This window comes from Xiphias gladius, chromosome 6 (assembly GCF_016859285.1).
Source record: "Xiphias gladius isolate SHS-SW01 ecotype Sanya breed wild chromosome 6, ASM1685928v1, whole genome shotgun sequence".
NCBI lineage: Eukaryota > Metazoa > Chordata > Actinopteri > Istiophoriformes > Xiphiidae > Xiphias > Xiphias gladius.
The window spans coordinates 15808855-15834334 of NC_053405.1; the positions used below are offsets into that span (position 1 = coordinate 15808855).

Sequence of the window (25480 nt, forward strand, 5' to 3'; positions counted from 1 at the left end):
GAAAGATAGCCTTTCGGCTGTGTTCTGTCAAGGGAGAAATTACACATTTACGGAGGTTTTTTCAAGCAACGACGGGTTCCATAGATCAAACCACTGGATTTATGAGCCAATTTTCAACATGAAATATAGACACAGAGAATCCATTTTACCCATGTTTACTTGCCTTCTCTCACTCTTTTTTCTCTCTCTCAATCAAGTAGCCCACAGTGTGTAGATGGGTTTACTCCTGTAACCTTAGCAGCGCTGATTAGAGCTGATAATGAAGATGTTTTTATTATGGTGATGTGATGATGCAGCTTTCAGTGGCTATGTTGTAGAGTCTTTCCACTTATGACAGTTAAGTAAGGAACCTTCTGAATTTGGAGAGGCTCAAGACTTACACAAATATGATAGTTTAGTAAAGTCTGGCTATGTTCTAGCTTTTGAAAATCTTGTCTTCTGACGAAATAACAGTCAAATCAAAAAAATCATATAAAACATATAAAAAGATCCAACAGTTGTCAGACTGCAATATACGTTTGTACGCAGATTGCAGTAACTAAAATTATAGCTCTATATAGATATATCAATACACATTATGCTTAGATCACAATGCTCCCCTCCTCTGGTCAAATGTATTCAAAATTAGCATAGAAATTAATGACTAAGTAGGCTAAACGACATAACTGACACACAATTAGCAATATTATGGGGAGGGGACCTAATGAAGTTTTAGTGGCTGTGCCAACTGAAGAATGATCACTGCTTAATTATCATATTAATGAAGTCATTAGTTGTCACTTAACTTAAATGACAGGTAAGGTAAGAATGTCATGATCCTACAATTTCCTCTGCAAATGTGTATTCAACACTAATTACCTCCAAGTTAAGATCTCATCTGAGTAAATGCTTGAAATGTAAAAGGGATCCCTATGGCATAAACATGCATGAAACACTGCAAGAAAAAAAATACAATGAGGTTTATTGAATCACTGACTAAAGCATCTTCAAGGTCACCTGAGGACAAACAACACAAATCAGCCCCACGAGTCCAACATAAAACACACGCAGCAGATGGAAGCAGTATCTCTTTCCTGGGTCAAGAGGGAGCTGATACTACAGGCTAAAACAAAAACACATTTCCAGTAAACAGTATGGCATGATTAGGCTACAAAAAACCTTCAGATGGGTCAAATGAGCATTGCAGCTGGAGGTCCTCCCACTCACAGAGTCTCTTCTTTCATTCCAATTCATTTCAATTACGCAGTCATTCCCACCTTCTTCCCAATGTCCCGATTAGCTCAGCCTGGCAATTTACAGTTGATCTTGCCTCATCTGAAGCCGAGCAATGGTGGAGGCAGGGAAACGAGCAGTAATGGAATGAAATGTCACTCAGTTGTTGCCTTTGTCACAAAGATGCTGGGTGAGCCGGATGGGGAGGGGGTTGGAGGGGTCTGGTTAGAAGATGAAAAGTTGTGTATGTGTGTAGGCAGCGGTGCTTTTACGTGAATGGACATATGATTTTTCTGCTCCACTGTCTTTATTTTGTCCAACCATAGAACCTGTGCATATCCACAGTATACCAGCTGGTGCTCTCATCCTCATCAAGGCTTCTTCACCTTTTTCACCGAAGATGAGCTGGATGCCGATTCTCTCCGCTTGCGCTGCAATGTAATGCACAAAAATCACATAAGCGTGTACTGTAGGAGGAATCTCAGGTGTCTCCAACCAACACAACTGAGTCACCAGTTGCTTGTTTTTATCTACCAGCACAGATCTTTATTATGAAGATGTACTCTGAATAGAGGTTCATACTGCCTACTCAGATCAGGAAGTCACAGGAATGCAAACCAATCACAAAGAGCTGCTAGTGCAATGAAAAGGACTGGATCCTTTACTGGGTTCCCACTCGTTAACACTGCCAGTAGGCGAGTAGGTGATTGGGAGAAAATATCTGCTATTGGCTACAGACTGAAGGTGCCTGATGCGCATTTTTGTCCATTTTAAATCATAAAAATATGTGTTTTTATATTTTTATAACTATTGGTTATTATTTGGAAGAGTCTGGGTGTAAGCTCTGCAGACTTACTGAGTTGGGGGTAAGCGGTGCCCCTACAACATCGATGATCTGCTCCTTGGCTTCCACCTTGATGTCATCTACACTGGGCCAGCACTGAACTTCGCCCCCTGTGGTGGATGCTGAACTGCTGTTGGTGGCATTGAGTTCCCCACCCTGCGGTGCGGCAACTAGTCCTGCCCCTGTAGTTCCACATCCACCTGCACTGCCAGCCTTCAGTAGAGCCTCGTAGCGGTGACGGAGCATCTGTTGTTCATATTCACAATTGCTGTGGGCCTGCTTCAGCTCATACAGCAGCACCAGATCACTACGCAGCTCATTGAACATCTGTACAATCTCTTCTGTGGGCATCGGGTTAAGATCTTGATCCACAGACAGACACAAAGGTAGAGATGATTAAAAATGAGATTTGTTTTTCAAAGCCTTGCTAATCAGTTTATCCCAGTAGATATACAGTGGGTATTATCCTTGGTATGGCAAATGCAAATGAGAAACCACATCTTTAAGACACTCTTAAAGAGTGTCATCTGCCATCTGATTACTGACAACTTCAACATGAGCACTGGATCTTTGAGGTTCTGCATGCAACTACTGTGTCCAGGTGGAGCTGGTCAAGAAATAAAATCTCATGTGCAAACTTACCACACTCTCCTATTATCTATTTTTTTTATAAAAATGTTATTAAAAAAAAAAAAAAAAAAAAATATATATATATATATATATATATATATATTCATATTTGAAATGTTAGCAGCCTGATAATGTTTATTCACACTCACCCACTCCTTGCTCTATGAGGATCTGCTCAATGGCCTTGATCTTCTTTTGGCCTACCGAGCTTGGCAGTTTCATCTGAATCACAAAGAGACACACAGAGAGACACGCCAACACACACAAGGGTGTTTTTTAAGGTGCCAGGGGTATTAGGATAAACAGCTCCACCTTGGGGCTTTTAATTCGTATGAAATGCACTTCAACAGGCCAGATCAAAATGTCTTTATCCACTGAACTCTGTCTGACTGATTAGCTAGAGGGGCATTCTACTTCTTTAGCCCCGCTAATGCATTTTCCATAGAGAGCGGCAGCTCCTCATCAGTCTTGAAGATGAATTAGAGTTTCCTTGCTAGATCTTACAGATATTAGCTAGACACTAACAGAATTAATCATCACAGTGCTAATGAGAGATAGCCAGCTAAAGTCAGACTCTCTGGTTTTTCACATACATCAACTGCAGGTTCAAGAGTCACTAAAATTCTTTTGATATTAATAATTGTTCAGACAAAACTTAGCTGATCTTCTAAGAAATTTAAAAAAAAAAAAAAAAATCAAGACTTTTAATGTTTTTACATCAATTTAACAGCACAGTACAGAAAAATACAATTTCTTGCTACAGACCTATGAGATTATCTTGACTACTGTAGTTTCAGGTTTGTTCTTTCAGATTGGTGTTTTAGGTTCCTCACTTGTATTTGAAAGCCACAGTGAAGTTTTAGGTTGAAGAATACTCTTTTCGTAGATTTAATATCTCAGTATGATCTAGCTATACTCACCCTCTGACTGCGCAGTGTGACTCCCGCTGATTTGAAGTCAGGGAACTTGATGCCTGCTGTCTCTGGAACAGCCTAAAGAAAAAGAATAACTGATAAATAACTGATGAGAGACATGATATGACGCCCCTCTGAACTTTGGATGGCCTTAATATGTAAAAACATTAAAACAATTATTATAGAATGAATCTGGCATTTACAGTGATTCATAAACTGAGACAAGGAGCTCCCACAGTTATTCTGAGACACAGCTCTTCCATTATAAATTATATAAAATGTTGAACACAAAATACTGAGACCGAGCTGAATCTTAATTATATCAGTGTACCACTGCATTTAATAAGCACCATTATGTGGTTGAAAGCTGTGCCATTTCAATAATAAAAAACTATTTAAAGTTCTTATTGTACGTATGTTTGGATTGTGCTTTTCTTTGCTCCTTCTGTGTGAGTGCATATCATACCGGTTTTTCTGTTTCCCTTTTTTGTGGTAGCTTCTTCTTGGAAACCCTCTTTTCGGCTCGCCTTAACTCTGTGGTTGTGTCAGCTGCTTTAATGAGTTTCTGCAGATCCTGGGCCTTCTTCTCGCGCTCTTTCTTCCTAGTCTCAATTTTCCTTAGCTCCTGAATAAGATATTCCTCTTCTGCCACCTGCAGGAAAAACGAGAGAAGCGCAATCTTTATATTTAAAAAGCTGGCAAACATCTTACAGATTTGGGCACTATTAATAATATAATGTTTATTTAGAATGGTTTGACTTTTTCGTCTTTAACAATTGATAATTGCAATAATAATTGCAGTTTTAACTGGCTTGTGCTTGGCATGTTGCTTCTCATCTTATCTGGGCAATGACTATGGTATGAAAGCTTAACAACTTCATAAGAATCCAAATCAAATGAGGAAGTTACTAACTTGTTCAGGTGTGCGATTGAAAAGCTTCTCCAGTTGCTCTTTGCGACGCCTTTCATGGCCAGCATCAAAAATATAGATCTTGGGCTCCGTCCCTGAAGCCGCACGGACTTTTGTCAGCTTACCACAAATACTGTAATACCGTTCTTTCAGGTCCTCCACAGAACGTTTCTGAAGAGCATTTATGGAAGAACGTTACTACAAATATATACTTTAATTTACAGGATTATGATTTTTACAATATATCCTCAACAAGAGAGAATGTGAGTACTGTAGGTCAGTTGAGTGATTACTCTGTATTGCTGGTGGTCGTAACGGTCGTGGACAACTATGAAGCGCAGGTCAAAGCGCTTGCACAGGTCAAACAGATGGTCTGTCTCCGCTTTAGTCCAGCCATCGTCATGGAGATGCATCTGATACTCCTGCTCTGAGTACACTGGTACCTGCACCGTCTATGAAAGCAGGCAGAAGAACAGAGAAAATACAATGAATCAGGATAGGTAACTGGAAAGAGAAATAAGTGAGCATGTCTGAAAAAGAGGATATGACAGAGGATGAGTAGCCGTAAAAATTCACCCATTGTTTGTGTTTGCCTTGCATGAGTGATTAGACTGAAAGAGAGACTATAGTCATCCCTACCTTGTTGAAGCGGGCAAAAGGGTAGTCCTTGCCCTCCTCTGCCACACGCCTCCAGTGGTGGAATATGGCCCCATCCCTGCGAGCGGGATTAGTGAAGGGCATCCACTTCCAGGGACGCACCTTTTTGCAACCCAGCTTGGCTTTCACTGTCCTGTAACCCTGAGTAGTATCACTGGGCAGTAGAGGTGGTGCATCTCTGGAAATTAACAGGAAAAAAAAGTCTTTGTTGAAGTAAGGGTACTAAATATGAAGAAAATCTGTTTTATCTGTTCATAATCTTCCCACATCAATCTGGGTATTCAGCACACACACATAAGTGACAAAAACAACATACAAAAGCAAACACCTTCGCAGTGTACCAAATCAGAGGGCCCAGTGATAGGAATATACAGTATAAGAAGATATCAGCCCTGAAAATCCCTAGGACTGGCATCAAATAAAACATCAGCAAAATGGTCAACTGACAAGCTCTCCCTTTCATTGAGACTTAAACGTAAACCCTTCCAGTGCTTCATGGAACATACCACTCACTTGACCCTCTTCGGTCATGGCTTCTGATTTAGACACATGAAAATAATTGAAAGTGTTGTCATTTTTCCTCCTCTTTTTTCTGAATTATGCTGAACAATTACTATTTATGGAAGCGTAACAAAAACTCCTAGTTTTCACTTTCATCCTGATCCCTTCCTCATGGAATTTAAAAGCTTTACGAATAATTGAAGCGGCAATTTCTCATGACTTGAATTCAAACTTTAAGGGTAACTCAGTGCCCCAATTGAAGACAAACTTGTAATTTCAAAAAAGGAGACCATACTTCTTATCTGAATAGAGCAGAGCATAGACCTCTCGGTGCATCCCCTCTGGTCTCTTGAAAGTCAGCGTTTCTGTCGTCTTCTTGGTTTTCTTCTGTGACATGTGATGGAGAAATCATTTTAAATAAATATGTTGGTAATACTGTCAACCACAAAATAACATCATCATCTTCTCAATTTCTTGCTGTAGGAATGGCACGGTCTGTTTTCGAAACGTGGCAGCAACTCTGTTCAATACTGGAATACTGAATACTTGATCAAAGTTTCAGAAAAGACAGTCTATTAGTTATTACATGTTTGAAGTATGAGCAGAGGTTTAAGGTTAGCAGTTGTCCAGAGATGTTTACAGACCCTTCAGGGCCGGATAAATGCGCCCAAGTTAACCTTAAGTCATCTTCCCAACAGCTAATGAAGTTTTAAATGTAAGACCATTGAGGAAAGTTGTGAATACTAAGATAGGCATCATTATGGTTATTTTGTGATTAATTCTCACCTTATCTGAGTTGATGAGGTCTTTCTTGCTGATGGGACCGTCATTATCCCCTCCGGTCAATTCCAGAATGTCCCTAACATCAGCACCAGTAGCCATGGCTTAATATGTTGTTAATTAACGCTTCTCGCAGCCTGTCAAGCGTAAATACTGTTCATTCATTCACATTCGCTCATTCAGTAACGAGCGTTACTATCCGACGAATACGTTCCTAGCTAAAGGCTAACGCTGACATTATCATATTTAACCACGCTAACTTTGCACAGAGCCGCTAACGGACAAGTAACGACTTTGTAAGATTTATGTAGTAATATTACCGTGAACGTTTCTACTATATGTGAGAGCTACAGAGATAGTTAATAACGAATATTCACAAGCTATTGTTAAGGCTAGGTGAGTAGCTGGCCACCTGAACCGACACCACTTCCGGCCCCAATGTCGTCTTTGTTTCGCCCCCGTGAGGTCTGGCGGTGCACTGCAGAAATTATTTATTTTAATTTCAAATAAATAAAAATAATAAGTGTTAGTTTACCTCTACAACTGAATGTGACGCTGAAGACACCGACATGGTTGAGGAAATTATAAAAGAACTAAACCTTCACTTTACTAACTTATGTACAGTAACAAAATCGACTAAATTAAGTATGATAATAGAAAATAAAGGATGCATATATAAGTAACAATCAGCAAATTGTGGCGTTTACAACGGCATTTTCTTAAAAACACTCAAGCACACTCTCACAAAAAATAAACTTTTATTTGACATTAGTTTTTATGTTTTAATATATTTGTCGCATCTGTACACTCTTATCCTGAAAATCCCTTTATGCACCGTGACTAACTTTACTTTTGAAAGGAAACACCGGATGTAGGCCATTCTGTCGCTGTTTTTAAAATTCCCAGCATCCGTTAGTCTGGGTCACGGACTGCTCTTCCGCCATTTTCTGTAGCTTGTGTCGCAAGAGTGGTTGGCGGAGCCATTGAAGCTAGCTGTTAGATCTGCTATTAAGGTCACATTTGTAAACTCTCAACTTGTCAGTATCGACGAAAATAGCACAGTCTTTCTTTTTTTTTTGAAGACACTAAACTGCATAGGAAGATGTCCAACGAGCAGGCCGAAAATACTGCCGAGAAAACAGGCCAGCAGCAGCAGCAGCAACAACAGCAACAGCAGCAGCAGCAGCCGCCGCCGCAGCAGCAGCTTCAGCAGCAAGGGTAAGGCCATTCACCAATGGTCCTTTGTTGGCTCTTACTAGCTAGTTAATGATCCTGATCCAGGGGAATGCCGTAGTTTTACCATTATCTAATGAAAACAGTTCAAGTAGTATCCACATGAGGCAATTATATATTAACGATGACAATCTGATTAAATTCCGTCGTTGTAGCCGTTTAGGTGGCGCGTGTTTGCGGCCCGTCTTTTTACAAGGGGAGTCGGTCCATTTTACGTAACGCAACTTCAAGTAACCTAATGTTAGTTGTTCGCTTAGTTAGCCACTTGTTAATATCGGTATGCTTCCTTTTGTTCGCAATTTGACATGCAATTGACATTTAGACATGCATTAACGTAGTGGGCCTGACAATATAATGCAGGCCCGCAACAGGCCTGAAGAGCGGCCTTGCCATGCGATTTAAAGCCAATCGCCCGGGATTGCAAACTTGCAGTGCGGATTGTCCTTACAGTTCAAACAATTGTATCGGTGTCTAATTAAAAACGTTTTTTTTTTAACCTGTTGTTATTAATATCGATAACTGTTGTTTTTATCACTTCAAATATTTATCTAGTTGAAGGGGTTTCTATCATTAATAGAACAAAGGAAACCTGTTGGATTGAGTTACAACAGTGGCCTCATTTTGGCCTCCTAAAGGAGCAAAGGCTACACATAAAAAACTATTGGTGGTATGTTTTTAGTTTGATTTCATTGGCTGTAACGTCTTTTCGCAACTGTGTCCTCCGTCGTTGTCTATTAGCTTTTTTTTTTTTTTTTTTTTTTTCTAAAGCTGTTTAGAGATTCATTTTTCAGAATCTGGTGAGAGTCTTACTCAACTGTAAAAGAAAGTTGATATGCTCTTGTGAAGTGTTTTTTTTTTTTTTTTTTCCTTTTCTTTTCTCTCGTCACACTTATTCACTGTATTAATTGATTCTCTACACAGTGAAGTGAATGGGAAAGCCAAGCATGACTCCAATTCAAGCAGGAAGGAGAGGCCCCAGAAGAGAGGTGGAGGTGGGCGCTACGAGCCCTATGGAAATGCGAACAAAAGATACCGTGTTTTTGTCAGCAACATCCCATATGATGTGAAATGGCAAGCCCTCAAAGACCTGATGAAAGAAAAAGGTAAGGTGTCTGGATAAGGGCTTGACTCAGTCAACTTTTGACATGACAAAAAGATCCAGGGTCATTTTGTTTGACCACTGCAGCTTTGAAGGGCTTTTGGGAATTTGTGCAGGGACTCAAGTTGTATAATGTTGCTTGAGACTTTGTGGGAGTTATTTGAACAAAAGGTTTTGGATGAGGTCCCTCTTATTTGTCCGTCAACCAAGGAGTTGCTGCAGACTTGCACAAGTGCTGTGAACCTGGATGTTAGACTGAATATTTATTCACCCTTGAGACTACTACAACCTTTTGTGGTTTTTGTGAAGTGAAGGTTGTACATGTGTAAAGCTGGTGCACTAATGTGAAAGTCCAGTGGCTTGGAATCATAAGGGACATACCGGGATGCTTTTTTCATAGAAATGCATGAAAAAATATACAGTACTTTGCTGTAGTGTAATGATTTTGTCCAGAAACCAGGAACGAGTTGTTCTCAGTTACAACATGTAACAAACAGTAAAACATGTCCACTCATGATTTACAAATTGTTCAAATTTTTGGAGACATGTCAAACGAAATCATTTGTAATGCAGCAACCTTGAATTTCAGCAGGTATTAGCTTAAACCTTTCTCTTAAAGGTACAATATGGATTTTAATGTGCTGTTACTCATGTGAAAGTAGTTGTTTCGTTATGTATCGCATATGGTTATTTGAAAGCTTTAGATGAACCATAAGTAATGCACTAAATTGGCATTTACTTTAAATTAAAGCATGTGTCAAGATTGGTACAATCCTCTTTCAGAAGTTGTGTCTGGTATTTGTTTTATGACAACTGACTGTGGAGTTAAATTGCATTTTCTTTTTTAGGTGTGACCTTGACAAGCAAATGTTTTCTCAGCAGATCTACATGTTGTACCAAGCACAGCTATGCGTTGGGGGTTTCTTTGGGGTACAGGTCTACAAAATGAAGCAACTTCTTATGCACTGTCCTTGTCTCTAGAGGTTTGGTCACTGATGCCCCATCGTTGAACAGAAACGTGATCTGAAACGCAAGCGTGGCTGTGGTCGACGCTGAATCAAAATTCTGATATTGTGCGTTCCAGGAAAAGGTCCACTTTACGAACATGTTTGTAGTTAGAGAAGTTTCTGTCCCCTAAGAGCTTGTCATCATTAACATTATGGTTAGTTTTCTAGCTGTAGGTTTCCTCTTAGGCTTAGCTGATGGGCAAATGTATCGATGCATTAGCCTGGGGTTTAAAATGGCGACATTTGACAAAGTTTGCACAGGTTTGCAATGAAATGGGCTGAGGCATTGAATGGGTTTTGACGACTTGAAATTCTTTGGTTAATTATCTTCATATAGAAGGTGGTGTGCACGGCATTATATCCAAATAGGAAGGCTGATGGCCATTTCAATAGTTGTTGTCCTCAGTCTATTGCTTTTGGTGCTTCGGGAGAATTCTAACAAGGACAGGCTAAGAAGTCTTTATTTTTTCTAAAAAGACCCAAGCTTGCTTTTTGTAGACCTGTACCATATTGTGCTGCGGTGCTGGGGGAAGGCTCAGGACTGGCAGTCCAAGCTCACTGTCACCGGCCACCCTACTTGTTTCTGCTCTAAACCCCCATTGTTCTCTCGGCTTCTCTCCCCTTGGTGTGTGTCGTCTCTGGAATCTGATTTGTAGTGGGTGAGGTAACGTACGTGGAACACTTAATGGACGCAGAAGGCAAATCGAGGGTAAGTGCAAATACATACAAATAAAAATATGAATAATCCTAGACAAACCTGTGTTTGTCAGCTTTGGTTTCTTTATTTTCCTTGTTGGGAATTGTTCAGATTCAGAAACCTGGTGGAGTGTGTGAGATGGTGACATGCCGGAGGCGTGTTTTATTTGGTGTCGTCTGTGGCACTGTATTGAGGCCATCCGGAGGATCGATGCTCTTATAACAGGTTTTCAGCTTTCTTTGTAGCCAATCCTGTGGGATTGCAGTAGATGACAATGTCCCTTTGGTTGCCGGATTTGCTCCTCTATGAACTAAAGGGATCTAGTCTGCAAGAGGTTGTTACAAGGCTGTTAGATGGTTGTTAAATATAACTCTTTCTGTAGAACTGCGTTACTGGAAAAGTCACCTCCAATATCTTAGTAGTCGGGAATCCTATCTCACTGTGGATTTTCTGCCCTTTGGATGTTGGAAAAATACTCTTTATATTCACCAGACTTGCCTGCATTTGTTAGTGACTGGGGAAAAAATGTGAGACTTTAATAATGTAATTTTATTTTGAAGCACAGAGCTGTGGCCAAGGCTGTAGGTTTGTGTGGTGGTGAACCTTTTGATTGTGCATGAAATTGTCTGTTTTTGCTTAATTTTTGTGTCAGGTAAAACATCTATATCTATTGCTTTAACTAATTTGAAATGTTCTTTACTCCTTTTTGGTGCGGCGTGTTATGATTTCTTCAATCAACAAAGGGTTGTGCGTAAGTTGTCTTTTTCTTCATTTATTTATCATTGTGTACAATTGGTTTCATCAGTGCCTCTCCGACTGACAAAATTGAAATGTTGTAATCCATTTCAAGTTAACCATGTAGAAAAACTTGCACTAGTGTCTATGTTGAGGACAATTGGAAGGGTTAGTAAATAAAAATTAAGGAGTTTGATTGCTCTCATGGATGTATGCTTTTGTCAGTGTTGTTGAGTTTAGGACTGAAGAGCTAATGAAGAAAGCAGTGGAGAAGGTAAACAAGCACAACCTCAATGGACGACCCCTAAAAGTGAAGGAGGTACGACACAGCAATACTAACAAAACAAAAAAACAACTTGTGAACTTTTTCCACCAGACCAATATGTAAGTTGTGGATTTGCATAAGCAATATTTTCGTGTGCTTTGTTAGGACCCTGATGGTGTGATTGCTCAGAGGGAAATCAATAAGGCTCAAGGTGGAGGCCCTCCAGGAGGCCATGGCGGAATGGGGGGAATGGGAGGGATGGGTGGAATGGATCGCATGAACATGGATCGAATGGGCCCTGGACCAAATGGCCCCATGGTCAACATTCCTCCCAGCCTGATGAACAACCCCAACATCCCCAACGAGATCATCCATGGTCTCCAGGCTGGCAGGATTGGCAGCACTGTCTTTGTGGCTAATGTGAGGCTTCCAAATTTTTGTCATTGTTTTATTATCTGAAAACATCCAAATGTATGAAATTAAGTGATATCAAAAAAGAGAGGGAACGAAAATAAATATATGAAAAACTGTACTCGGTAAATAAATGTCATTAGTTCTTGTTTGTTTTTATGACATGACAAATTAATTGGTCGTTATAAACTTTTTTTGATAGGTCAACTAATGACATAACTAACAGTGCCAGCAACTATTAATTTAATCACACTATTTGTGTCAAACTTTAGCATGACTTTTTTTGTTTTTTGTTCCTTCTGCATATAGCTTGACTACAAAGTGGGCTGGAAGAAGCTGAAAGAGGTGTTTAACATGGCGGGCATGGTGGTGAGAGCTGATATTCTGGAGGACAAGGATGGGAAAAGCAGAGGCATGGGCACAGTAACGTTTGATATGCCCATTGAAGCAGTCCAAGCTGTCTGTATCCTTTTTGAAAAATGTTGGCAGATTGGAATTTTTTTTTTTTTTTTTTTTTTTTATAAATGGGAAACATAGAATTAATTCACATTGTACATTTTCCTTAATAACTTCACAGCTATGTTCAATGGGCAACTGTTGTTCAACAGGGTCATGCACGTCAAACTGGTATGTTGCCTAAACCTCTCTAGATGGGATTGCATTATGATCTGAGAGCATAGTGTAAATGCATTCATGTGGATTTTTCTTTTAGGATGAGAAGTCCCTGCCCAAAGATTTTGGACCACCTGACAGAGCTGCTGTTCTTCCTCGTAGGTTTACACTTCATTTTTATCTCAGTGAAGAAAACTAAGACAGAGTAGTGCACTGTAAATATTACGTAAAGTACTTTTTATATGACTTTCGCACAAGTCCTAGGTCTGTATTTAAAGCCACTTAGATGGCACTTGTTTTGGGGTAGTTAAATGTCATTAAAACAGTACCCTATTCCAGTTAAATTTATATCAACTTGCCTCAATTTGGTGCAGACTTACATCTGTGATATTTCTTTGTATTTTGTGTAGAGGGAATATATACTGGCAGACACAGTGATGCTTTGTTAGCCACTTAAATATTGCCTTATGTGCTTTACATGGGCTGGCCTGTTAGGAGCCATTGGGGCCTCTATGACATGCAGACCATTTCAATATTGAATGAACATTTCATCGTGGTACACTTGATACTGAGAATAGCAATACTGTGAATAAGTCCATTTATGCAGCCAAGTAATCTTAATACTGTACCCATTTTCTCCCAGGTGGTCTGAGTGGTGTTGGTTTGGGCCTGGGGCCTGGTGGCCAGCCCATTGATGCTACCCAACTCAACAGAGGAGGCAGTGGAGGAATGGGCAACATGGGCCCTGGAGGTAACTTGCTGCGGTGTTGTTTTTGTTAAACTCTTGAATAGCAGACACCAGTGAAATCAGTGGCTCATCATTAATCCTTACTCATAGGAATGGATGGAATGGGCTTTGGCAACATGGGAGGTCGTATGGGAGGAGGAGGAGGAGGAGGAGGAGGAGGTACGTACCAGAACTTCGGAAGTGGCTGGGGTCCTCGCTGTATTTATGTCAACTGCCACGTTTGCTGTTAGAGCAAACTCACTGCTTCCTCTAACTGTATCACATAAAAAAAACATTTCTAAAAATTCATGGAAAATGTTCTTCAAATCCCTAAAATATTACTGGGAAACATTTGCAGGAAGTTAAGTGCCATTATAAGCATTTTTATAGTGAGAAACCACAGCAAATTGGAATTTGTATAAGTCTTCACTTTTATATATTAAGCATCATGCCTCGTGCGTCAGATTTCCGGACCAAGCCTGTCCATACATTTCTGGTTGTGTCCTCTTGTATTAAGACTTTCCTCTCTTTTCTAGGAATGGACAACTTTGGAGGAATGAACAACATGGATCGTTTTGGTTCTTCAGGGATGGGCAGAATGAACGGTAAGGAGACGTTTTGAGACTTGCTAAGCACTCCAAAGCAAGCGTGGATGACTTTCACGTTTGCTGGACACTTCTAATGGTTTCATCTCTTGCATTGTCAGAGATGGACCGTGGGATTGGTGGTGCTTTTGACAGGGAGTTTGGGCGAAATGAAATGGGAATGTCTCGCAATAATTTTGGAGACTCCTTTGAAAGAGGAATGGGTTCGTATTTTCAGGATTTTGCTTGAAATTCCTGTGATAAGTACTCTGAGAAGCCTCAACAGACGTAATGCCTATTTCAGCTGAGGCAGTTGATGTAACCTTTATTTTCTTTTGTTTACTCACTTTTTTAGGAAACTCCCTCGGTATGGACCGCATGAGCTCTGGAATGGACCGGCTGGGAGCCAGCATGGACCGCATGACAGGGATGGATCGGATGGGTATGGACAGGATGGACCGCGTGTCTGACCTGGACAGGCTTGGTTCTGGGTTTGACCGGATGGGCTCAGGGATGGACCGGCTGGGGCCCAGTATGGACAGGCTAGGACCTGGCCTGGACCGTATGAGCTCCAGCATGGACCGCCTCGGCCCAGCTGGGTTTGATCGCTTAGGCCCGTCTGGTTTGGATCGCATGGGTTCTGGCCTGGACTTTGGCTCCCCAATGAATATGGATCGCATGGGCAACACTGGGATTGACAGAATGTCCAGCAGCTTTGACCGCATGGGCTCCGCTGGAGGACTTGACCGCTTCCCCTCGGGTGGCCTCGACCGCATGAGCTCTGGCATGGACCGGATGGGATCTGGAGGTGTTGGTGGCCAGTTTGATCGCTCTGCTGACCTTGATCGAGGATTTGGGGGAAATTCCTTCGGAGGAGCTGGAACTGGAGGGCCTGGAACCGGGGGAGGAAATGTCAGGAAGGGATGCCAGATCTTTGTCAGAAATGTGAGTATTTATCTACAGGATAGTTCAGCTTAAGTCATTTGCCCAGTATCTTCTCACATATGAGTTTAATCAATTTTGAATGAATTTTGTTTTAGCTGCCATTTGACTTCACCTGGAAAATGCTGAAGGATACCTTCAATACATGTGGTAAGAGTGGTCGTAGTTTTTAATATAAAATTAACTTCTTTTTTTTTTTGCTATTTCATATCAAGATGATTCTAACACTGGTTTTCTTCCTTCTGCAGGCATGGTCCAGTATGCTGACATTAAGATGGAGAACGGCAAGTCCAAGGGCTGTGGTGTGGTCCGCTTTGACAACCCTGAAACTGCTGAGCGCGCCTGCCGGACAATGAACGGCTACCGGCTGAATGGAAGAGAGATTGATGTTAGGATTGATAGGAATGCATAAGTTATTTGTGTTACATCTGACATTTAATTTAGTCCCTGTCCTAAACCTCTAGATCATCTGAATTGCTCTTCAATTTATTCATATATATATATACATACACACACACACACACACACACGGTTTGTTAGATATTTGTAACAGTGCAAATGTTATTTTAGTTAGTAATTTGTAACAGTGGAAGTGTTTTAGTTAAATTTTACTTTTTTTGAGACCAAATTTTAAACTTTTTTTTTTTTTTTTTTTTTTTTTTCTGTCATGTTTCACCTGTCATTGCCTTTGTTCTATAAGGTGTTTTGATAAATAAACCTCTATTTGAAATGCTTTGTTGGCTTTTGTGTTATTGCACTGCATGAGACTATAGTGGACTTTCTGGTGAGATCAGGTTGGAGCCCTCTTGTGATACTCGTTTTGTCACAATAAAATTTGAGTACTGTTAAATACTATAGTCATGGTGCTGACTTTGAAGAGAGCATGTGGCAAACAATCGCACAATGGAGATTATACTTTGGAGGTGTCATGTGATCCTGAAGACCCTCCCCCCGTAGACATGGAAGGTCACCACCGGAAGAAGGTCATAGGCACTACATTCAAGATGGCGTCCCCCTTGTGTCAGTGTTACCAGGTGAGTGCTTGAAACATTTTGTTTGAAGTATCAGCACTTATAACACTGCGGGATAATAAAGGGAGAACTCGAACGGGATTTTTGAACTGTCAGTTTAACTACTGACGGTGAATGTCACGAGCTTTGCTAATCAGGCTGCTAATGTGGCGTTAGCTAGCTGAGTTAGCTCTTTGATTGTTCAGGAGTCTAGCCGGTGTTTGGACTCTGGCTCGGGACAGCGTCGGGAAATTAAACATTTGCCAAGTAAAATACAACTTTGGTAGCTACATGTTCTAACTCTCAACGATGTCTTCTAATGAACAGGGTGTCTGTATACTAAATCATATCTGTAATCCCGCTTCTTCAAAAGTGACTATCATAATTTTATGCCGACATTTGAACTACAATAATTACAAAGGGCATTGCAGAAGTAATTTATCAGTTTCATGCACAGTTCAGGAGTTTGTTCTTAACCTGATTGTCAGTACCTGAGTAGTCTACTGAAGTGTAAGGCTGAGTTTGTGTTCCTCCTCAGATATGTGTGAGAAGAGGCTTAGTGGCATTCCCTTCCTCTTACCTGCTACTTCACAACAGACCCAATGTCTACAGGATACGTGGGTTCCTCACAAGTTCTTCACAGGTACGTTCACCCGACATAAGCTGAGCTGCTGTCGTGCTTCTTTCTGGTTTTGTTGAAGCTGTACTTTGCAGACTGGGTATCAGTATCTGCCTTCCTCTGTAGAGGGGACTCCTGACTTTAGTTTGGATTATTCTCTCAACTTCAACAAACCTCACCTCTGTTTGCATTCAAAAAGACAGACGTAAAGTCACTTTCTGTTTTTAACTAGAAAAATGAACACATTTTGTTTTTAAATCTTTAGGTAGAAAACAAGCACAATAACTAGCAAAAAAAGAGCATTTTAGAGTTATAGATATGCGGCAAAGACATTTCGGTTGATGTTTTTAGACCTGAAGAAGATGACAACCATAACACCATTGTTATTGTTATATAGATCTTCAAATAAAATCTACTATGCTGCATATATGTCATTCTAAGGTGCTCCCACTTTCTTTGCAAGTTATTACACTTGTTTTTTAACATTTACTTCTACTCGTCCTGGGGTTGAGCACATAAGCAACACTATGAACATAAATTCAAGTGTAACTGAACTCCTCTAGACATGTTCTAGACATGCACTTATTAAATGTGGTGTTTCTGTTTCATATCACCCAGGTGCCTCGGTCACCCCCTCTGCAAGTTAGGTATTTGTCAGGTGAGAGAGGTGGTGGCAGAAAAGGTTTCCTGGGGGAGTTTCTGGACAACCTGAAGCAGGAGCTAAACAAGAACAAGGAAATGAAAGAAAACATCAGGAAGTTCCGGGAAGAGGCCAAAAAACTGGAGGAGTCAGACGCATTAAAACAAGCACGAAGGAAATATGTTAGTATATGGCCACACTACAGGCACAAAACTGTAGCATTTCTACCCATGTTCTTCTGAAAAACAAGTGTTAGGTCTGCATTTTTTTTTTTTAAACCAATGATCCTCCCCTCTGTCTCTTCCCCAGAAAACTATTGAGTCTGAAACAGTGAAGACCTCCGAGGTTCTCAGGAAGAAGTTGGGAAACATCTCAGAGACGGTTAAAGAGGTAAATGTGATACGTATCTCAATCAGATGCAGCCTTCCTTTTTGATTGTCATATGATAGAAATGCTGTTCAAGTTCATACATCAAACCTTACAATGTGTGTGTGTGGACAGGGGATAGAAGAGGTCAGTCGAACAGACATTGGGAAGAAAATCAAGGAGGGAATGGAGGAAGCAGCCAAAACAGCTAAGACCTCTGCAGAGTCTGTCTCTAAGAGCGGAGAGATGTTGGGGAAGACGGGTGCGTTCAGAGCAATATCTCAGGTATGGAGTCACTTTACTCTCTATGCTCCAGAAGTTAAGATACGTACACGTGAAAACCTAATCCTCAGCCCCTTGATGTAAGACAGTACTTACAAGGGTCTCATTGTAAGACTGGAGGTGAATATTAAGTAAGTAATGTACTATTAAAAAGAAGTTACAGTAATGACAAACGGTTGCCCTGAAAATGACAAACCTGAATATTCTTTTCTTGTCTTCTACTTATTTATTTAATTTCAGGGCATGGAGAGTGTGAAGAAAGAGATTGGTGACCTGGGTCACACTGGCCCTTATCGGCCTCCTGCAAGACTCAGGAAGAGGAGTGAGTTCTCTTCCAAGGGAGCAGGGGACGACAGCAAGGTCTTCGAGGCCAACGAGTACGTGAGTGCCCTCTGCTTTGACCTGATACTGAGATGCGAACACCTCTCAGGTTCAGACATAGCTAGTACCACTCATATGGCCTCACACTTTCTAATCTATCCTTCCAGACTTGCATCTGGTCAGGTAACCGGAGACAGACTTAACCATTTAAGATTTTCACACAGTATTATTTCTGATAGTATTATTTATATACAGTATATACAATATTATTTCTGAACCGACCAAGTTCACCCAACTTCATCACAACTAATGTTAAGGAATCAAAGTTTGCAGAGATAAGCAAACTGATCTCTAGTGTTTTTCGCCAGAAGAGAAACTTGTGAGTGGTTTTACTGTGATTTGGAATAGCAATAACATTTCTCAGAGCTGAACCCTATTACTACCAGTATTTCCTTTACATTTAGTTTATCGTTCTTGCTGTCATACCGCCACATTACCCTTCCTGGGTTAAAATGGTTAAATATGATGGTCAAAATGAGTGCAGCATGCCATCTGTGACACCCATGTCCCTCAGCCTGCCGTTCCAAGCTTTACTTTTGTGTGTTCTTCAGGGAAGCTATGGGTGTGGTGCTTCACAAGGACTCAAAATGGTACCAGCAGTGGAAGGACTTCAAAGACAACAATGTGGTCTTCAACAGTAAGACATAACTCACCTCTGGGTCTTTCTGTCTGTGTCTGCATCCTTGGCTGCTGACTTACAGTGTACTTTTATTGAGCATACCAGCATTTCTCCATTGCTGATATGTATTATGGAGTCCAATCCAAGTAGCATAAAATCAAAGGCTTTAATTATGCAATTTTGAGTGGGAAAATAGGCACAAATTGAATGGGGAACCCATCTATTTAATAGCAGACTTAAACTACACAGCGGGCCTAGTTTAACAGTTTGTGAGGATTTGGGGGAATCCATGCCATTCAGCTTTCTCCTGCATGTGTTGCTGCTATTGTTGAAGGTTACACAGCTCTGGTTAGATAAATGAATCTATAGAAACGTTATCCAAGTGTTAAGACAAATGCAACATATGCAACATAAATTTGTGCCTGGGTCTGGATGGTGAACACTTTACTGACCTTATAGATTATGAGGCTCCACTAATAAGCATTTGCTGAAGGAGCCAATTAATGGAGGGTGCTGCTATGGGATTAAGTGGAGTCTGCAAAACAGGGGCTTTATAAATTTACATCACAGGGTTGATTTAGTCAATATTATGGACATTAGCTGGGGAAACAATGTTGATGATCAATAATGTTTCAACTGGTTAAAAAAAAAAGCCTGGGTTAGAGTTATAGATAGATAGATAGTTACATATTGCTCGAAGTTAACAGATTTGCAGCTATCTAGATTTCCATAGCTAGTGAGGCAGTATTAGCACTTTTTACTCTGACTTAAATATTAGGTTTGGACGTTGAACCAGTGATGACTTTTTTTTTTAGCTGATTGAAAACAATAACTCTCTGTAACTCCAATAGAGCTGGGCAATATGTGGCTTCATTCACTGATTACCTGTGCCTGGACATTGTCCTGCACCGCATAAAACAGCCCACCTGCAGCACACCACTGCGGCTTTTTAGTGGCATCACTTGGCCTGTGTTGTGTTTAAAAGCTTTTTATTTACTTCAGTAGAAGACTGCAGTTTTTAGATGCAAAATGCAGAGGGTCATGAAGCCCCCACTCCACTGCCACTTGAACCCCAGTACATCAGCTGTTGATTGTTGCAGGGGTGATGGGTAATGGTGTCCAGTGGGAAAGTTGTGCACCAACGCCCAACTCTGCTAAATACGTGTGTGTGTGTGTGTGTGTGTGTGTGTGTGTGTGTGTTTCTTTGTGAGAAGACTAAAAAGAAGTGAGCTTGTGTTTACGTTTATTTATCAAGATATGCTTTTGGATCATATGATAATTCATCAGTCACACAGCAGTAACAGCAGACTTTTGCTGAGCCTCAGTTTTTAGCCCTTTCATTCCTCACGTTGTCCAAGCAGCAGGCCTGGTGGGAATTCCAGTTTCTGCTACAAAAAATGATGTCTAACCTCTGTATATGAACTTACTATGAATTTGAATGGATTGTCTGATCCACGAAAATTATTTTTTTCCATCTCTCTGTGTTTGTGTGTACAGAAGAGACAGAAGCTTCAGGTTTCAACTTAAAATCTGACTTACTCACATTCTTGTGTTCACTGCAGGGTTCTTTGAGATGAAGATGAAGTATGATGAGAGTGACAATGCCTTTATCAGAGCATCTCGTGCTGTCACAGACAAGATGACCAACCTCATAGGTGAGAGAACTCTGGTTTGATCATTAATAAAACTGAGAGGTCTGTTCAAGCTTGAACAAAGAAGATAAAAATGGTTTATGTGCTTCATAGTGTCTATAGGCGCATATACAGTGGGGTCCAAAAGTCTGAAACCACTTTCCCAATCAAGTGAATGGGAAAGTGGTCTCAGACTTTTGGACCCAATCGTAGATGTATATTATTGTATATTATTTCTACATTAGTAATTATTGTAGGATTTTTATGCAAATCTTAAATAAGGGGGGAAATATTGACAGTTTAAGTCATTTGTGTCAGCTGGCCCCAGCATGTTTACTTTAGAAAAATACAGGTAATGTAAGAAAATGTAACACTTTGTTTTTGTCCCAATTTCTTTACTACATGTAACTACTTAGCCACGTCACGTCCCTCAACTATTCATTTCCAAGTCTGTTCTACTTTAGAGTGTTTGCTCCAGCTTTTTTTTTGGGGTTTTAATAAAAATTTTTTACATTTAAACTATGTTTCTCATGTGCATGTGTGTTTAGGCGGACTGTTTTCTAAGACGGAGATGTCCGAGGTACTAACAGAGATTTTGAAGGCTGACCCTTCCTTTGACAAAGATTCCTTCCTCAAGCAGTGTGAACAAGATATCATCCCCAATATACTGGAGGTATATTGGACTGCAAACAGTGCTGATACCAGCTTCTTAAGACTCAAACCAGAGTGTCTGTCAAGAAATTTTTTATTTTTGTCAACACTGAATTTCAGTGGATACAGTTAGGATTTTTGACCCTGTGGAAAGTGAGAACATAACTTCACAAATTTATCTAACTTAAATACACATATAAAGCAGGTTGACCTACAGCACTATACGTTATTAGATCTTGATGTATCCTCACGAATGTATTCCGGAAGTTGTCGTCGTATTTTTTAAGCCTGTGTTTGTTCTGTCTTCGTGCAGGCGATGATCAGAGGGGAGCTGGAGATACTGAAGGACTGGTGTTATGAAGCGGTACGACCTTTCTCACACACTGACTCTGAGCTTGAGTTGTTGAAACATAGATGCTATATGCTTCTTTCAGGACTGACATGTGAAGCCAGTAGTTAGACTGACCACATACTGTAGCAATCTTGTCCCTTGATTAACAGTTGTGCACATTTTGGCTGCAGTTGGGTAGGTCTTCATTAAATGTGTAGTAGTAATTTTATCTTATCTTCGTTTCCTCCTTTACTGGGTGTGTAGACATACAGTCAGCTGGCACACCCAGTTCAGCAAGCCAAGGCCATGGGACTTCAGTTCCACTCTAAGATCCTGGACATTGACAATATTGATGTAAGTGACACCAGACTACACCACACAAGATTTATAGCTGAAATTAAGGCTTGGCCTCATGCCAATAGCTAGTAATCTAAATGATAGTTAGTGGTTGGAATATTTTTTAACAAGCAAAATTAATTAACATAAGTTGTCATAAACAAGTATGAGTAGATGCTACCTGTCCTACTCTTCTCTCTTTTTTAATTGACTTTGCACCTGCTTTGTTTTCCTGCATGAGAATAGCAACAACACTAACAGATAGCCAGTTAGGACCTTTTTTTAATGCACAATGATTATTGTCGATTTGGGGTTAGAGTGTATACGTTGATCTGCACACAATAAATAAGCCACAATAACTCTGTTAATACTTGAATGCTATGAAAAAATTGTGTTTGTTGGTTCAGTAAAGTATATATATGTATCTTCTTCTCCAGTTGGCCATGGGGAAGATGATGGAACAGGGTCCAGTATTGATTATCACCTTCCAGGCTCAATTAGTCATGGTGATCCGAAACACCAAAGGAGAAGTTGTAGAGGGAGACCCTGTAAGTAACCAGTAAGAAAACCGTCTTTGATCTACCATATCATTAAAGTAAAAAGCATCTTAAAACACATCAAATGTAAATTATTTGGCATCTTGCCTTGTAATCTTATAGAAGTAATACAAAGCTTTAGTTGGCATTTTGTCATAATCACAAATGTCTTAAAATGTGGCACCAAGAGAATGTTGTGAGACACTGTAGCCACTTTCTACTGTTTGGGCATGGCTTTTATTTAGACCCAGGACCCAGACTACTCTTTTATGGGCTGTAAAGCAGCTATGTTGTCCACTCAGGGCTCCTCAGGGACACCTATGATTGGTAAAAAGGTGTCCACTCAGTACCATGCCGTTGGCACCTGCCCAGTGTTCAGACGAAAAGAGTACTGCCAGAGGATTGATGGTGTATATACTGTTCTTTCTGAGTTTTGTTATCTGAATCCTAATGTCTTGGCATTAAATAATAGACTCTGCCTTTATGGACTTAATACCCAGCTTCCCTTTTCTTACTGTTTGTTTAGCCACAGATTTTAAAATCTTTTTCCGCTTTCAAACTTTCGTGGTTTTAGATACATAGGAAACATCTGGGTATTGACTGGGCACAGCTAACTCAAAAATAATGTCAGCAGTTACTCTGGGTAGCTTTTGGGATCATTGTCACTAGTTCTTTCTCTGTAAACAGTGTCAGGCAGACAAATTTATAAAACTCAACATGGCTTCGATAAGGCTAACATAACCATAAAATAGATGTTTAATTGGTTTGTCAAAAAAAAAAAATGTGAATTTGTCATCCCTGTTTTTACAGTGATTAAGAAAAATTGAATGGTTAAGAATAAGAGCAACCTTCTGTTTTTCTTTCGCCAGGAAAAAGTGCTCCGGATGATGTATGTGTGGGCTTTATGTCGGGACCAGGAGGAGCTCAACCCATATGCTGCCTGGAGACTACTTGACATCTCTGCATCCAGCACCGAACAGATCCTCTAAGACTCTCTGATGTGCACAGAACACACTCACCAAGGGAGAGAGCATACTGTACCTGAACAGGCCCTGGAGCTGGCTTGGAAGAAAGTGGGGGGAAAGCAAGGCACGTGGAGATGAGGGACAGACAAGTGGGGCATGGGCTCAAATTCGCAACAGAAACATCGCGGAGAAGTGCTGCTTAACGCTTGGTTCTTCACTGTCTCTTTTTTAGTACACTGGCTTTGGGTTCAGTCCCTACAGTTTTCTTTGAACGCTTGACACTATTCCTCTGGCTCACACTAGGGGGTGGTAGACTATCAACAACTGTCATCAACTGTACTTTTTGCAATGCCTGCACGGCTGTCCATTTATTAAATCTGTATGGTGCAGGATAGCTGTTGCTGGATAAACAAAGTTATATAACTTAGGTTCAGCTCTTTTATTATGGGTATGAAAGAAGAACATGTGGAAATTAAGGGATTAGATTTGTGCCTAAGCCCCTTCACTTCAGGTTAGTCTTGAAAATCTCAGACATCTCTGCCACCTTCCTCTGTTTAACCAGTCTCTCTTACTCTCTCTTCCTCTCTGAGGTGTCGTTATCTTGGTGGTTGTTGGTTATGTAGACAATCAGTGCTCTCCTTGACCCTTGTTTGTATGATAATTGTCCAATGTAATTGTTAAACTGTGAGAAAGTCTATATTTATTATGAAAAATAAAGATGACCCCTGTTTTTCACACTAGCAGACATTTTGCAAATATTTTTACCTCTCCCGCAAATGGTTAAGCTTGCCTTCAGATGTGGAGGATATCATGTGATTCCTTCTAGGGCAGTTGCTAATTATTTTTTTAAAATTAAATCCTCAAGTGGGATTTCTGTGCTTTTGATAATATTTCCTTTGGGAAAAATGCTCCTTTTGAGAGATTTATTTATATTATTTTTTTAACAGTTAAATTTTCAGAGCAAAGCTAGAGCACTAATTTGCTTTGAGTGAAGTTTAGCTGCCTATGTAAAATAAACCTGATTCTAGCGAGGTACACACCAAATCACTGAGCCTGAACATGATCATTCTGGTGGGTGTCTTGGTCTGGTCAGATTTTTCTGATCTGTTACCATGACCAAAATGGACTCACATTAGTGTTAATGTTATGTCAGTGTACCTTCAGCTTTAGGTCTCACCGACATCAACAATAATATAATAGCAACCTGGTTATCTTTACTGTTTTCTAGTGACATATCCTTTGACCTTCATTGTTGGGAATGGTCATAAGTCACCGCTACATGTGTTCAGTGTGCCATTGTCAAAAAGAGCCAAATGCCCTACAGTCAACAACCAAAATCTCCTCTCTTGGACATGTAAAACAATGGGGGTTGCAAAGGCTAAATGGCAGCCAAATCTCACCAATAATCTCTTAGATGTGTCACATTTGTCGTGACATGTCCAGGATGATTGTGGGTAGTGTTTGACACTGTCTACGTGTCCTTAAAAAACTGCTGGAAGGGTGGGTAAATATACAATATACAATGACAAGTCATTTGGATCTATAACATGCACAACTAGACCTCATTACAAGTCTTTCTTAAGTACAGATTTCTTCATTTTGTGTTGGCATCTAGTGCACCTCTGATTAGTTGCAGACGATAGTTTATATAAACTCAGAGAATGTAGATTACACACAAAGCTGCATCACATTGAGCCTTTTTTCTATCATCAAGCCAACATGAAATCATATAGTTGCGTTTTCCTTTGCCCATTTCCACTGTAAGATGTCAGCAACTCAATTAAAATGTCAGAATTGCAATCAGCCTGATAACTCTGCTTTTGTACACTTGTTTTGGTCTGTTTTAAAATGTCATGTCATTTCTATATCTTCAGACATGGCCTTTAATGTCCCTATGGTTATGTGTTAGTTTTCATCAAAGAGCAAATCTCTCAGATACAGGGCTGGATCCCCCTGGAGAGTCTCTGCTCTTCATCAGACTGTGTACTTCACTTACAGTACATTGTGTCTGAGATGCTTTTCTGTAGAGAGCACATGAAAGGGTGTGATCACACCACAGTTGCTGTTCATCATCTGTGGCAGCAGTCAGCTCAGTAAAGATGGTGGGATGCAGAGCAGCGTGCAGTGGCACGTGAATTTGGACTGGCCTGCGCTCATACAGAAGGATCGATTACAGTAGCCTTGGGTGAAAAGGTAGGGGGTGGCTTATAAACAAGCCTGCTTGTTGTGTATGCCTGCATGTGTGCTGTATGTCTGTCTGTACATGTGGACCAGCAGCTCCACTGTTCCAGCGCTGTCCTGGATGATGGATCCTCTCTGTTGCTGAGCTGTGCTGAGGTTGCAGGTCCCCAAT

The 25480-nt window shown here is 40.5% G+C and overlaps 3 protein-coding genes across 5 annotated transcripts; 2 read left to right on the forward strand and 1 right to left on the reverse strand.

Annotated features, from left to right (window-relative positions):
- Nucleotides 1-944: 944 nt before the first annotated feature.
- Nucleotides 945-6905, reverse strand: dmap1 (DNA methyltransferase 1 associated protein 1). Its single transcript, XM_040127663.1, has 10 exons — nucleotides 6455-6905; nucleotides 5964-6055; nucleotides 5150-5345; nucleotides 4804-4962; nucleotides 4514-4681; nucleotides 4067-4252; nucleotides 3607-3678; nucleotides 2836-2908; nucleotides 2069-2418; nucleotides 945-1643 (listed from the first exon to the last, which is right to left on the reverse strand). The coding sequence occupies exons 1-10, from the start codon at nucleotides 6548-6550 to the stop codon at nucleotides 1584-1586; spliced, it is 1452 nt and encodes a 483-aa protein (XP_039983597.1). The 5' UTR covers nucleotides 6551-6905; the 3' UTR covers nucleotides 945-1583.
- Nucleotides 6906-7322: 417 nt separating this feature from the next.
- hnrnpm (heterogeneous nuclear ribonucleoprotein M) lies at nucleotides 7323-15408 on the forward strand. 3 transcript variants are annotated; one of them, XM_040128232.1, is made up of 16 exons: nucleotides 7551-7666; nucleotides 8603-8784; nucleotides 10444-10496; nucleotides 11228-11235; nucleotides 11445-11538; nucleotides 11650-11904; nucleotides 12205-12358; nucleotides 12473-12522; nucleotides 12608-12665; nucleotides 13151-13258; nucleotides 13346-13414; nucleotides 13771-13839; nucleotides 13941-14042; nucleotides 14174-14763; nucleotides 14859-14910; nucleotides 15009-15172. In XM_040128232.1, the coding sequence occupies exons 1-16, from the start codon at nucleotides 7551-7553 to the stop codon at nucleotides 15170-15172; spliced, it is 2124 nt and encodes a 707-aa protein (XP_039984166.1). The 3 variants fall into 3 exon arrangements, with proteins under 3 accessions (XP_039984167.1, XP_039984166.1, XP_039984168.1); XM_040128233.1 differs by lacking the exon at nucleotides 13941-14042 and having other exon boundaries at nucleotides 7323-7666; nucleotides 15009-15408; XM_040128234.1 differs by lacking the exons at nucleotides 7551-7666; nucleotides 10444-10496 and having other exon boundaries at nucleotides 8683-8784; nucleotides 13346-13415; nucleotides 13769-13839; nucleotides 15009-15408.
- A 288-nt stretch (nucleotides 15409-15696) lies between these two features.
- timm44 (translocase of inner mitochondrial membrane 44 homolog (yeast)) lies at nucleotides 15697-23867 on the forward strand. The gene is made up of 13 exons (XM_040128236.1): nucleotides 15697-15794; nucleotides 16309-16413; nucleotides 17008-17211; nucleotides 17339-17419; nucleotides 17531-17680; nucleotides 17918-18054; nucleotides 18610-18695; nucleotides 20240-20332; nucleotides 20857-20981; nucleotides 21273-21323; nucleotides 21555-21644; nucleotides 22064-22174; nucleotides 23032-23867. Exons 1-13 carry the CDS (start codon nucleotides 15720-15722, stop codon nucleotides 23149-23151), a joined length of 1428 nt encoding a protein of 475 aa, XP_039984170.1. The 5' UTR covers nucleotides 15697-15719; the 3' UTR covers nucleotides 23152-23867.
- The last annotated feature ends 1613 nt before the right edge of the window (nucleotides 23868-25480 follow it).

Bases quoted from the DNA above. Each gene is read 5' to 3' on its own strand.
- dmap1 (XM_040127663.1), bottom strand. From the start codon at position 6,550: ATGGCTACTGGTGCTGATGTTAGGGACATTCTGGAATTGACCGGAGGG. The intron at 5,346-5,963 runs GTATGGTCTCCT...GTTAATTTCCAG, and splicing joins CTGCTCTATTCAGATAAGAA to AGATGCACCACCTCTACTGC. The intron at 3,679-4,066 runs GTATGATATGCA...CTTTTTCTTTAG, and splicing joins AAAGGGAAACAGAAAAACCG to GCTGTTCCAGAGACAGCAGG.
- hnrnpm (XM_040128232.1), top strand. From the start codon at position 7,551: ATGTCCAACGAGCAGGCCGAAAATACTGCCGAGAAAACAGGCCAGCAG. The intron at 8,785-10,443 runs GTAAGGTGTCTG...TCTGATTTGTAG, and splicing joins AGACCTGATGAAAGAAAAAG to TGGGTGAGGTAACGTACGTG. The intron at 11,539-11,649 runs GTACGACACAGC...GTGCTTTGTTAG, and splicing joins GACCCCTAAAAGTGAAGGAG to GACCCTGATGGTGTGATTGC.
- timm44 (XM_040128236.1), top strand. From the start codon at position 15,720: ATGGAAGGTCACCACCGGAAGAAGGTCATAGGCACTACATTCAAGATG. The intron at 17,212-17,338 runs GTTAGTATATGG...TCTCTTCCCCAG, and splicing joins AACAAGCACGAAGGAAATAT to AAAACTATTGAGTCTGAAAC. The intron at 21,324-21,554 runs GTACGACCTTTC...CTGGGTGTGTAG, and splicing joins AGGACTGGTGTTATGAAGCG to ACATACAGTCAGCTGGCACA.